Source organism: Anoplopoma fimbria, chromosome 17, assembly GCF_027596085.1.
Source record: "Anoplopoma fimbria isolate UVic2021 breed Golden Eagle Sablefish chromosome 17, Afim_UVic_2022, whole genome shotgun sequence".
Classification (NCBI taxonomy): Eukaryota; Metazoa; Chordata; class Actinopteri; order Perciformes; family Anoplopomatidae; genus Anoplopoma; species Anoplopoma fimbria.
This window is the reverse complement of record NC_072465.1, coordinates 5,595,053-5,608,835: the sequence shown is the minus strand read 5'-3', so window position 1 is coordinate 5,608,835 and position 13,783 is coordinate 5,595,053. Positions and strand designations below refer to the sequence as shown.

The 13,783-nt window shown below is 41.2% G+C and overlaps 1 protein-coding gene and 1 non-coding gene across 3 annotated transcripts; both read right to left on the bottom strand.

Moving 5' to 3' along the window:
• Nucleotides 1-15: 15 nt before the first annotated feature.
• Nucleotides 16-13,266, bottom strand: stimate (STIM activating enhance). Of its 2 annotated transcripts, XM_054616577.1 has the most exons (9): nucleotides 13,187-13,266; nucleotides 12,292-12,685; nucleotides 10,649-10,697; nucleotides 10,454-10,549; nucleotides 10,188-10,309; nucleotides 9,753-9,865; nucleotides 7,243-7,320; nucleotides 6,804-6,947; nucleotides 16-2,760 (listed from the first exon to the last, which is right to left on the bottom strand). In XM_054616577.1, exons 2-9 carry the CDS (start codon nucleotides 12,500-12,502, stop codon nucleotides 2,647-2,649), a joined length of 927 nt encoding a protein of 308 aa, XP_054472552.1. In that variant the 5' UTR covers nucleotides 12,503-12,685; nucleotides 13,187-13,266; the 3' UTR covers nucleotides 16-2,646. The 2 variants fall into 2 exon arrangements, with proteins under 2 accessions (XP_054472552.1, XP_054472553.1); XM_054616578.1 differs by lacking the exon at nucleotides 13,187-13,266 and having other exon boundaries at nucleotides 12,292-13,172.
• trnar-acg (transfer RNA arginine (anticodon ACG)) lies at nucleotides 3,756-3,828 on the bottom strand. The gene has a single exon. It is a non-coding gene; the product is annotated as a tRNA-Arg (tRNA).
• Nucleotides 13,267-13,783: the final 517 nt, after the last annotated feature.

Sequence of the window (13,783 nt, the reverse complement as noted above, 5' to 3'; positions counted from 1 at the left end):
CTAATCAATCTCCTCAAAGTTGTCATTACTGCATGTCTCACAATAAAATACACATTTGTGTAGGTCCTTATACGGTCCTTACAAGTGGAAGGCTTAAGGTAATTAGTTTCTCTCTCAAACTCCTCCAGCAGCTGAAACTATGACAGGCCATAGTAGCTACTACAACCTGTACTTGAAGCTACACCAGTGGCTTTCAAAATCATGATAATAGTGTTACTGGGGATGGAGGAAAAACAACAAATTATATAATTATGTCAGGCAAGGGGTGATAATACATGGTGTGTGTGTGTGTGTGTGTGTGTGTGTTAACTGCAGCTGATGAGGCAGGATGTAATGTATTTCTAAGAGCTTCTGAAGTTGGACAATGACGCCTGACGCTAAATGTGTGTCTTCCCATAACTGTTTGTAAGAAGTTACCAGCTGGATTTATTTTTGGACATAGAATCATTCATGACTGAAGGTCGGATGGCTCTAATGGCAACTGCACCTCTAACCAAATCTGTGTGTGTGTGTGTGTGTGTGTGTGTGTGTGTGTGTGTGTGTGTGTGTGTGTGTGTGTGTCAATCGCTAGTGGTAAAGAATCACAATGCACAATTATTTGTGCTTACTCCATCTCTCGAAGATATCCTGCGTTAATTGGATGCTGCTACGTTTTTAGTGTACTGACACGGGACAAATCTCTAACTATCATACAAGCTGTAGTAGACATTAATCAGCTATCATGATAATGTATCACGTTCTTTATTGGAAAAGCATTTAGAATGATAATTTAACTCCATCACTTGCCATTATAATCATCATCTAGTAGTTTCACTTTGCTAAATACTTAAAGCCCTCTTTGCCCTGGCTGCACTGAGTGTTACAATAACTGCTGCAAGATGCTGCACCTTCCTCCTTTAAAATGCACGTCATTTATTCCCTGCCAATGAGCCAAAAACATCAAAATGAAATCATAACCATCACCATACTCGCCACAGTCACAGTATATGTCACTCTCCATTTTCTTTAAAGAAGACCAGCAGTCACGGCAACAACACACACTTGAACACATGCATCCAGCACACGCCAGTACATGCAGGTATACTGTATATATACACGGCATGCGCACGCACACACACACACGTACACACACACACACACACCCCCTTTCTCCAAACTGTCTGGTCCACAGTCACTTAACAGTTTCGAGGTCTATGCATGTCACATTCTTAAATCAGAGCCAGCTGAATGCTGCTTCATGCCTGAACATCTGGAGCTCTGGATAAAACAGTCTAAAAATATATATCTAACCCCCCAAAAAAAAGAAAAACACCTGCTGGTAATGTCAGGCACATTATTGTAACAAAAACAAAAACAAATTAAAATCACACAAACACAAAAAGGAAAGGTGAAAGCTGTGATAAATTGGAAATTGTGCAAGAGATGGTTCCCATATCTACTCTCCCTGTTGGAGTTAAGGAATAAAGAACACTTTTGGAACAAGCATAGTCACCTTTTTGGCCCAAAAATAACACTCAAAAACTATATAAAACAACCTGACACCTTAGAATGAGACAAAAGACACTCAAAGACAAAGAACACACGATCAGAGCACATCAGAAGAACGGTCACAAACAAACGGATATTGCTGTCTTGTGTCTAAAGACGGACAACACATGCTGAGCTGATATTAGACGGATGTTGCATTGTGGTACTTGCAGTCCTACAAGTGTAACAGTTGAAAGGCCAGGAGATAAAAATGGAAGGTTGCTGCAAGCATAAATGTGCTCCCTTTAACATGAGTAACAGTACAAACAAGATATGTAGTAGTAGTTAAGCGTGTAACTGGAAAGTGTTCGGAGTTGCATCAATACAGTGATTCAAGCACTCTGACGTGATGCTCATCTAAATTAGAGGTGTGTCTGTAAACACCCTCTTACACACACACACACACGCACACGCACACACACACACGCACACACGCACACACGCACACACGCACACACGTCACAGGCCATGTTGGTACATCTATTTGAGAAAACAGAAAGGACAAAGTTAAAATGGAATCTACATCAGGAATACAATCACTTTAGAGGACATGTTAGATTTCCACATTTAACAAACCCATTGAACAGTTCTGTTTGCATGATGTTTGGTTCTGTTGTGGCCATTTAGATTCATCCGACCAACCTGATCCAGGACCATAGTCCCCATTCACACTGCCACTAGAGTCCAAACAGTATTAGACCAGTGTTACGGTTTTCCTATTATGCATACATGAAGGATTTAACAATGTTTTGTTTGTTCATGGTGGGATCCTTTTCCCCCCCCTTTCTTTTTTAAAACACAACACTCAGCCCAGGAGCGCCACGTCAAGATGCAACAGTGATCCGATGTACCTGGTTAACCGTAAAAAATATCTCCCAGTGTGTGAAAAGAATTCCAAAGTTAGACTTTTGCAGAAGTCCTCCAGGAGTCAACAATAAAAGGACTTCAACTACAGTATATTCTTCCGTCATCAAAGGGCATCTGACGTCTGGAAAGACTGTGTCAACTCCTCAGGCTGACCCTGAATCTGTGGAGGTGCGGGGAACGTTTTATGCGGGCCTGCAAGGTGAACGGCTACCGGAGGAAATTCGATCGCAGCAGTTTAGCTAGGCACACAGGTCAAACAGGGATCCCCATGCGAAGCTTCTTCTTCTTCACCGTCTTCAGGCCAGTGAGCCGTCGAACATCGTCTTCATCGGACTCATCCATTTCATCGTCTGCCGAGAAAAGGATCTACAAAACATGAGAGAGAAACGGACAGTTAGTAGGCCAGATTGGCTGAGTGGCAGACAGGTTCATGGTTCCACTATAAATGCTCACTGCATTACACACGTAGACAAAAAGAAATGCCAAATCTTTGCAAAATGATGGTTAGTTGGTAAAAAATATTCAGCTTTGTAGTTAATTGCTGAATGTTGTAACACGAATCACAGGTACATCCTTGATTCTCAGATACTGGATTAAAGGGGGAAGGATAAACTGCAGAGAGGATTTCTCTGAGAGCCATAAAATCGCCTGATTTTGTCCACTTGCACTGAGGATACGACGTAAAACTATAGGACTTCGCTGTGATTAATCAAAAAGGTCCAGCAATTTAGTATTTCACCTCCATTAAGTCGAGCGTCTCAAAAAAAATATTTTAAAAGTAATGATAAAAATCAAAGCAGCAGAGTTGCCCTCGCTCGAAGGGGCAGTTCTAGGGGGGCCCAGGCTTATTAATGGCAAATCATTTCATACAATTTTCAACCAAAATGTAATTAATTATTCATAGCAATGATACAATAGCAGTGACACAATGCAGTGATACAAAGTATGCTTTTCCTCCCGGTGAAATTAGAGCTTGCAGGAACTGGAAATCCCACGGTCAGAGAGTTTACCAAGTCCAGTCTCAAGTGTGGCAGCAGAGGGCGGATTCAGCTTTCATGACCTAATAAAAATGGCCATGAGAAGCTGTCTGCCAGAGGCAAATACAGTAGAATAAGACATTCAACTGATTCATGAGTGTTCACATGAAAAGCGATGTGTCTCTGTTCATCTTTTCTCTTTTCCTTGCCAAATAATACCAGACTTTCAAAGCTTCATTCAAAAACCTCAACAGAAGCCTTGAATGTAGTTATTTATCTATATTATTTATCCATATTTTGATACCTGAGGCATTTTATGTTCTCCATGATATTAGAGAATCAAATATTTCACCGTAATAAGGCTATAAAAAAAAATCCAAAATTCGAGCTAGCCAGGAGTCGAACCTAGAATCTTCTGATCCGTAGTCAGACGCGTTATCCATTGCGCCACTAGCCCGCTGAGCTCACACGCTGAAAGGAAAAACATGTGTCTCAGCACAGCTCAGCTCGCCCTTCCCCCTCCACTCAGCGCTCTAGTGAAAGCCTGCTCCCCACGGTTAGCTGCAGAACACAAGCTGCGAGTGAAACAGACCATGAAGCTGGCTTTTGTTTGCTCTGCTCTGACCATTTAAATGTTAAAAAGCCTTGTAAAGCAGCTTTACGTTTTCTTTCATGTTCTAAAATGTACTAACATGTGGCCCACTGACAATAAATGCAACTAGTATTAATAACAAAAAGAACACTGTGTTGCTTGAATCCTTTTGCACAACAACATCAGCAGTTAGACAGCAAAATGATCCCAACCGTTGCTCCCTCTGAGACTGGAAGTCACTGGACTTTTGGACGTTTGTTCAACCTCAGACACAAATTGGATTCGATGATGTTTGCTGATTATGCCCAAAATAGGAGATGACAAATCCAATATGCAAAGACAAGCCTACGTGTAACTGTTGCAATCATTTGACCCCTCTAAACACGAAGAGTTGTAGTAATGAATAGTTTGTAGCTTGTGTCTGCTATACCCAAACAACATAGAGATGCAGTTCAATTGAATCGGTCAATGAACGGACACAGCGATGTCAAAAGTTATCCAGAAAATCAACCTGCACACCCGATTGCTTCCTCCTGACTTCTGTCAGACCCGTACTTCTCATATCTATCTCAGTATCCGACCACAGAAAGAACAATTTCACATGTGTAACAGCCTGTTTAGCGGCAGTTAAAAAGGGAAGTGCAGCATGTTTGGGTTATAAATCAACATCGCTTGCAACAAATGAGTGGACGATTCATGACGAGCTGCTTCCAACTCTAACAGAAAGGAAATGACGTAAATGATGTATTTGTATTGTTAAACTGGTCAAACAGTAAACTACTCTGTTACTGTTACTACCTAACTGCTTCATTGTTTTTAACTATAAAAGTGTGATATGAGTGTCTTTCTTAAGTCAGCGTCTCGTCTTTATATAAGATATGACAGATTCAGTCAGTGGTCATGGTCTAACAAAGGCCCTCACAGCTCCCTGTTGATCTAGTGTCTATGACTCGGTGCTATCACCGTCGAGGCCGGGGTGCGTTTCCCGCCCAGGGAACAAATCTTTGAGCCTTTCAAGGGTTTCACAGCTACATGTACACATGAAACAATATTAAAATCAGCAGCCTGCTCTTTACTAGCCTACTGGTCCCACAATTAGACAAAAAAAAGAACTAAATTACAATGATAGCACAAGAAATATAGTGCCACAACTTGCTATGAGCAACTGTGACCAGAGCTTCCGACTCTGATGAATAAGTGGTTGAAATCCATACATTTAAAAACCTCGGTATAATTATATCAGTGTGAGCGCCCTTCCACGTTCCACCTTCCTATTTACCCTTAGGTGGTGGAAATATTTGTGATAGAATTTCTTTGTGATATCACAACTATGATATCACAAAGAATGCAATTCTCCGACCACTGTCGACTCTGTCCAAGGCTAGAGATTACACAGTGCACGCCTTAAGAACATACACAGTCGTCCCTGGTGGACTAGTGGTTAGGATACGGCGCTCTCTCTGCCGCGGCCCGGATCCGACACACGATCCGGGAACAGCATGTTATGTGTCAAGAATGCTTAATCAGAAACAGTGTGATAATTCAGCATTCAAACATGCGGCCTTTGATAAGACCAGGGCTACTACGAAAAGTCATGAGGTAGAGGAAAGATGTGAAGGAGAATTTAGGAAAAGGCAAAAGCGGTGCTCAGGGACTCCGACTCCATTTTCACTATATGGTGTAATTATGATGCAATGTAAATATGAATACAATGAAAAAAGATGGTTGTAACTGTCACTCCTATTTTTCAACATGAATCCCATTAATATTAAACTGTATGGAAATAATTTATTAATCGGTTCAAACGGGGAATATATGTATTTCCCCCTACTCCTTTTCCTTCATGTAATGTATTTATGTTGATTATTTATGTGGTTTAAGATAATTTGTTTATTGACGGTTTGCTATATTTACTTACCATAAAAATGTTTATTCTTGTTTTGTTTTGTGCAAAATAAATAAATACGAATACAATGAAACTATTAATGGTTATCACTGTCCACTCAAATTTATCAACATGAATCCCATTAGTATATGACTGTATGAAAGTCATTTCTAAATCCACGATAGAAAGTCATATTGTTTGTTTTAATGGACGGCCAAATGGTGCGTCACTTTAAATGTTGATCCCACAAGGAATTGTGGGGTGGTATTATGTCCTTTGCTTTCGTAAAGGACGGTCCAGTGTTCCCTAAGCTAAAGGAGATAAGAAAGGAAGCAATGAAGCATCGTACCTTTGCCTTTAGAAAATTCAAACAGCTGTCGTCATAGCTGCCAACTCAGTTAAGAACCTTCCTTAGTTAAGAACTGAAGTGTGTTTTTACATTACATTCTGTGCTGCAATGTGAATTTTTTCACAGAATTTTGTGAGAAATCAAGGGAAAATGTTGAAATAAAAATAAGCTTATGCCAGACTGGTGTCATGACTTCATGTGTTGGTGGGCGTATGAATGGGTGGTAGTGTGTCTAGAGCAGAACTCTGCGTTGGGCTCACCTGCTTTACAGGCTTATAAAACAACTGGGAAACTATGATCTAGGCAACTGTAACAGCTTTAGAACATGTTCCTCTTCAGACAGAGTGAGTGAAGAATTAATACCGAGCAAGTTCGTCCATAACAGAGCACCAATCAGTACTGGAGACATGGAACAGCTGACAAAAGTCAAAAGAGTATGCCATACTGTATTCCAATTGCCATTCACTCTGTCTTTTTCAATGGTAAACTCTGAAGTCTTGATAGCTGGTCAACTTCAACTATGTATGCATTATTAATAAAAACTGACACTGTTTAGCTGTGATCTTTTCTCATCACTAATGTGTCTGCATTACTAGTGAGACTTACCTCTGACTCTGAGTCGTCATGGGACAGAGCTCGTCTGTAGCGCACCTTGCTGTTCCCCCGTGAGTCCTCCTCTCTCTCCTCCAGCTTTGCTTTTGTCCTGTGCTTCTTCATTAGGAAATTATCTACCACCCAGAACATGAGGGCCTAAAGGAAACGCAGAAAATACTGTGGTGAATGATAATTCTCCATGGAGGATTAAAAGAGATGATTTTTATTTTACAAGCTGAAACTCAGACACTGTTTCTACACACACACACACACACACACACACACACACACACACACACACACACACGCACACGCACACTCTCTCTAGAGTGGCCAGGGTAACTGAACAAACAGGAATGATTAAGTCACTTGCTAAGCTTATGAGGTATTTGTGTAGCCAGAGCTGTAAAATCAGGGTGCAAAGAAAAACACATGGTAACAGCAGACTTACGTTGATGAAGAACGGAACGATGAGCATGACGATGGCCAGTTCCAGGTCAGGATTCTCTATGGGGTTGAGGAGAGCCAGCTGCGACAAATAATAACATAAACAAAATACACACAAGCACAGACATAAGCATATACACAGCAACAAAGACAGCACACCAAGCTTCAGAATGAAAGTTTAAAGCTCGGTAGGAGCATTAATAAAGTAGAAGGATGGTCTACTGGAGCTCACACCACGACTTGGAATCTGTCAGAAACACCCAAACATCATCAGAACGAGGATCTGGTCTGCAAATGGAAAGTAATCTAAAGGAAGGCACTCATTTGCTGAACAAATCTGTCGAAGGGATAATAAAGGTTTAAATTCCCCCTTTGAATATTTGTTAGCGAATGAGCTGGTTTATTCTGATTGTGATGTTTACCTGAAGCATTTTATAACTCTCATTGATATTCTGATTTCTAGAGAAAAAAATGATCTATAAAAGATTAAAATGATTCTTGGTGATTATGTCCTTGGACCTTTACAAAAGAAATCCTGAAAGCCTAGCATGCTACCAAAATGCAAACATTTCTGCATGTGCATGGTAGATGGCACTAAACAGGACTTATTATCAAGTTCAAAATAACTACTGTGATACCACATTTATATATATTGGTACTGTTTCTAGAGGTGTTTCTGAAGACCACTAGTAGGGCATTTTATGATGCTTCAACAGCTGCCCTATGCATTCGATTCCCAGTCAGGGAACACCCAATTATGTCTTTGTTAATTGTAATGTTATAATCAGAACTCTGGATATCACACTGTGTAGTATTTCAGAAGCACCTGCATAGAGGCAGTGGTGTAGCGCTATACAATCATGTTTCACGCTGGTCTACAGCTAGAGGAAACATGCAAAGAAACATATTAGCACGCAAAGAAAGGCGGCAGAAAACTGAAAGGAAATATACAGTATATGGATGTGAACAGTGCTTAAGTATTTGTCTTTTGCACAGAGATGACTTGATCACCTCGCCATTTATGTGCGAAGAGAAATGGACAACTTATGCTCCTACTACATTCACATTAATGTGGCAGAAACTATGGCACATTTACAACAGGGATTCCAGAGAGATATCAAAGATATCCATTTTTACTCGCACACAAGAATCCAGATTTCTGTGAGAGAGCAAGGGACGATTAGTGGGTTTGCTTATTAGTGGGTTTGCTTATTAGTGGGTTTGCTTATTAGTGGGTTTGCTTGAGAACTTTGTGCTAAATCATAGCTTTCTGGTGTCCCAAAGATGGCTTGATTTTTTTAAGCTAAAGATCCACTGTCATGGTAACTTAACTGTAGACAAACTATACAACTCAGTTTTTTTATTTAGGGTTGTGGATCGAAACGTAGTAAGGGACCACCTTGTCATTGTGTGCAAGGGAAAATGTATTTACAATTCCTGCAGGTTCCCAATAATGACAATGTGACTGTGAAGCATATGAAAGCAATAAGTACCACGGCACAGTACTGCGGGAATGGAAAAACAAACTTATCCCTGGTGGTCTATTGCAGTGTTTTTCAACCTTTTCTGAGCCGCGGCACATTTTTTTACATTAAAAAGATCCCTTGGCACACCAACAACCCAAAAAGTTACAAAATGACACATTGTAGCCTAATACAGCATATATGCTGACAATTGAATGACAAGTCTCTCAATTTGTTGAGCTTGCTTGGGACCATGGCACTGTTGGATAGCTTTTCCCCACACACCAAGCATCGGTGCAGTCGGACCCCGGTGAGAGTAAATCCAAACGATAGATAACTTTCGCTGTATTGCCTCGAGCTCACAGTTTGAGCACAGGTGTGCTGCGGCAGAGTGGTTGAAAATCACTGGTCTATTGGTTAGGATTCAGCACTTTCACCGCGCTGGCCTGGGTTCAGGGAACAGAGTATGCTGTGTTGCACGCAATGTAAAAACACTTATTTTTTACTCAAAGGAGCATGTGTTCACACAGTACATGCACTCACGAAACCAGCTTACTGTGTGAAATCTAAGTAAAAGTGTCAAAAGTGTGTTAAAATGTACGATGAGTTTTGCCAAATTCATCACACGTTTTAGTGACTGTAGGTGCTGTCCTGTTTTTCTGGTCATTTTTTAAGACTCTATATCAATGAGCATAATTCCCAGTATTTAGAAAAGCACTCCTGACATTTGTTTGACCTAAACCTACTTGCATCATCAGCAAGTTAATGCAAAACCCGGCAAATATTTGCAAAAGGAGCAAACAGTAAAGTGACGAGAGCTGACCAAGCAACATGGGGAGTGAGAGTGGCTGCTGTATAGTTAATGTATAGTCTTTATAATAGTGTAAATGACGGGTATGTTTCCTTCACAAATCCCACTGAGGGGGTCCAAAAAACAGGCTAATAATAACTCTGGAGAGTGCTGCAACACTTTGGAATATTGAGGAAAAGATTATGAAGTCATATCTAGGGACTCTTGTTTTCAAATCGGTTTAACTCCTTTTTTTCTGACCTTCTTCCACTGGGGGATGAGGAGGACAAGCATGATAAGGACTTTCTCAAACACCATGATGAGAATGTAGAGGATACACTGGCCCAACCACGCTGTGCACTGCACTGGCTCTCCTGCGCGCACACACACACACACACACACACACACACACACACACACACACACACACACAGGAAAAGAGAGACAGATTTCTGTAAAAAAAAAAATCTGCTTAAGTATATGTACAGTTTATGTAGTACAGATTGTTATTCGATTTTACTGCTTCAGTGATACACCAAGTGTTTCAGGGACAAAAGAAGGCACTGGCAATGTAGGAAATGACATTGCAGCACTGCATTACTTAGGGGAGCTATCTACTGCCCTCCATTGGGCATTATAGGCATTTTAGGAATGTGCTGGAGCTCCCACTTTACAACTCACACACACCATCCTTACCATATTCACCAAAACGCAGAGAGTCCCACTGCCTCCACTCTACAATAGCACTGACGGCTCTCACCCCAGCATAGATCAGCAACATGCCCAGAGAGGCATCTAACAGGAAGTTAATGAGGTATCTGGGAGAGACAGAAGAGTGAATGTAATTTAAATCTGCAGTCAGAGCTTTCCTACTGGACAGCCTAGTGATTCACAGTTATAATTCAACCATTCATTCAAATCTAAATAACACAGTTAAATTTAGAACATTCAAATTGACTCACAGAGAGCAAGGATCCTCCTCCGTCAGGTCTGACAAATAGACATTAGCAAAGTGGATAAACAGCATCCCAATGGCCTGTTTTGAGGTGTCCAGGAACCTGCAAAAAGAGAAGACAGTTTATACGCTTACGAGGCACTCCAGTGGGATCCATTTGATGCCTTTGCAGAGAAAAGATTTTGAGTTGGCTCAGCCTTACCAGATTCTCCAGGGTCTCCGCTCATGTTTCGGCTCCCTGAAGCGTTTCACTGTGGAGGAAAGAGTGTACCACAAAGACAGTGAGATTTTAATACAGATCACTCATAAAACACAGAGGAACATATATTTTATAATAAATATATTTTGTTTTTATTTAACCCAGTTACAACCCTCAGGCGAGCCGTTACAGGTCCAATGGGCATTTTGTTGGTTTTATAGTAGTCTATCCGTTTTGTTTCACTGAAATTCTTGCCTTCCACTGACATATTTATGCTTCGAAAATGAGGGCTGACATTCCCTTTGTGCAGTTTAACCATCAGAAGACATCAATAGTTTCTCATCGAACCTCCGTAAAACTGAATAGCATCTATTTTAGTTAAAGTGAGACAGACTGAACAATACAGGCTAATGGCAGTATGTTGTTGGTCACAGAGGAAGCAGAACTATCGGCCCAGAACAGAACCCTAAGACATGACCTACTATGCAGTGCAGCAGCTGTGAAATGATTAATCTGATACCCGTATTTTCAGTTCACTGCTAAAACATGTTTCTGTTTCTTTTGAAAGAACAGACTTTTACACAAGCCCCTTACTTTAAAAAGAGAACAATCTCCCCTCTCAAAACTTGCATTAAATACTCTGGTGTTGCCCAACTCTTTTTTTTTTGTTTTCATGCAGGCAAGCTATACTGCGAGCTGTGACCTCAGCTTCGAGTATGACTTCAGACTAAACACACCCTGTGTTCAGCTGGGTGTGATGTGAATGGAGGCAAAGGCCTCCCCGTTCTGCTCAGAGAGCTGCTTCGAAGAAAATGCAGGACTAAAATGCTGAACATTCCTCATAGCTGTGAAGCTGCTGGGACACACAAAACTGAGGCTTCTCTCATTAGGTCGCACAGCTGTCAGTCCTGTGCGAGACACTGATAGATTAAACCTAGGCTTAAGCCCGAGTGTGATTTTTCATTCTACGAATATGTTTCCCTCTCTATATAAATATGAGTTTGGCTGCCCAACTGTAATGTAAAGCTTGAGGTGGAAACAAATCGGTGCAGATGATTCATCGAGGGAAATTAAGGATGAATAATTGTCGTGGACAAGTGTGTGAAATGCAGTATGTCCTTGAAATGCAGACTAACCAATTCTTCCATTACACTCCCGGTAAAGAGAGATTATTATGAGTTTACTGTGAAGCTGCTGGTAATGTATCTTACTTTGCAAAAGTTATTCTACATCTACAATGGGACAGTATTTTGTCTGCAAATCAGTAATACGCAAGTGAATTGGAAGTGCACGCGCATATTACATTTTGAACACACAATATCAAGTAAAGAAAATGATATTGCTCCCTTGACTTTATGACTTTTTTTTTTTACAATCTGCAAAACAAAACTCCTATCTCAATTGAACCTGATAGAAGCAGAATGCATTACTATTATGTAGCAGGGAAGTTTCAAACATGTGCAGGGAGTCTCAGTGCATTTTGCTTTAAAAGACACAAGCATTCTGTCCATCGTGTCATTGTTTGTCTTCTCCTGTGATCCACTGGGGCATGAGCCTCACAGCTGATATCAATATCGGATTGATTAACCGGCTGAAGCTGTTGGATGATTGCCCAGTCACATCAGCAGACCAGGGGACATACTCACACATCAGGGTGCTGAAAGCCATCACAGCCAGAAGTCCTTGCAAGAAAATCCCAAACGAGTCCATCAAGGCGCCATTCTCGCACCCCCGGCTATCAGTACCTGGCGTAGGTGTGGCGGACACCGACGTGTTGGCAACGGACGCTGCTCCCGGACCTGCCGGTGCCACGTCTCCGAGCTGGGACAGCATGTTGACACCACTCACAGCGGCCATGGGACAGAAGAGCTGGATGAGACTAGTTGATAAAGCCGGGGGGGCAGTAGCTTGTGTGTGTGTTGAATTGTTGGTCAGCTAATCGATATGTGAAGCCGGACAGTGTTCGGTGAAAGATGGTCGCATCCTCTCCCCTCCGAGCGAGCACTCATCCTCCTGCTGCAGACATCCAAGCAGTCATGGCTGTTTGGTGATAAGTCAAGCCACAGAGGGGTTAACCAGAAGTTGCAATAAGCTGTGAACTGTAACCTGCTCGTCTACACGGTGCAGCATTAAAACAATCAGTCAATGTAGAAGGTCCGTACAGCCTCCACCTGGAGTAGGAGCTAACATTAGTATCAGGTATCAGACACACCGGCTAAGCCTGTCATGTACCTACCTAAACACACACAACAATGGCTATAACTTGTTTTAAATGTAGTGTTCAGTGAAGATCAACCAGAAGCGACTGACAACGTCCATAGTGACAGAGGAGGAGAGCCAGCGGCTGATGCTACCGCTGCTTCCCTAGCTAGCTCCAAGCTAAACCCTCAGCTCCATTAAGCTAGCTCAAGGATAGCACACATGTTTCCTCGCGTTAAAAGCCCGCGGCTGCACGGGTACATCGGGACTTTAACGCCTAAAACAAGGCTAAATACATCTGGAAATTAAAAAATCAAAAACTGCAGGTCACGGCTTGCTTACATTCAGCTGGTTCCCTGGCCGACAGTGCCCACTCATGTTGACAGACGTCGGGTCACGTGATTTGCGTAACCACGAATTGCATGCTGGAAAATGTATGTCAAAAAAAAAAAGGAAAACCCTTTTGGGAAATTATCACATTTTCCCAAAAAGGGAATTTGTTCATAAAATATGTTTATACTTGTTATTATTGTATGTAACATAACGGTTCTTTAATCCTGTATTTTGTCTTTATTTGGGTGTGTATGCATATTAAGTGTGTATGCACAACCAACTCTGCTCCCAGCAGACCACATGACCACATGACAATAATAACATGACAATAAAAACCTGTGCAATACATTACACATTACACTGTGCAATAAATAGTTAAAAAAGTTGTTGTTTTTTTCTGTCTGTAAATATAATATTTCAGTTATTGTTGTTTTTTCTACTGTTTTTTTTTTATTGCTTATTTATAATACTTGTTTTATTTTATTTTTTATTTTTAGCTTGTCTTCTTCTACTATGTCTCTTGTGTGCACTTTACGCTACGCTGTTGTAAGTCTGCAAATTTCCCTGCTGCGGGACTAATAAAGGATTATCTTATCTTATCTTATC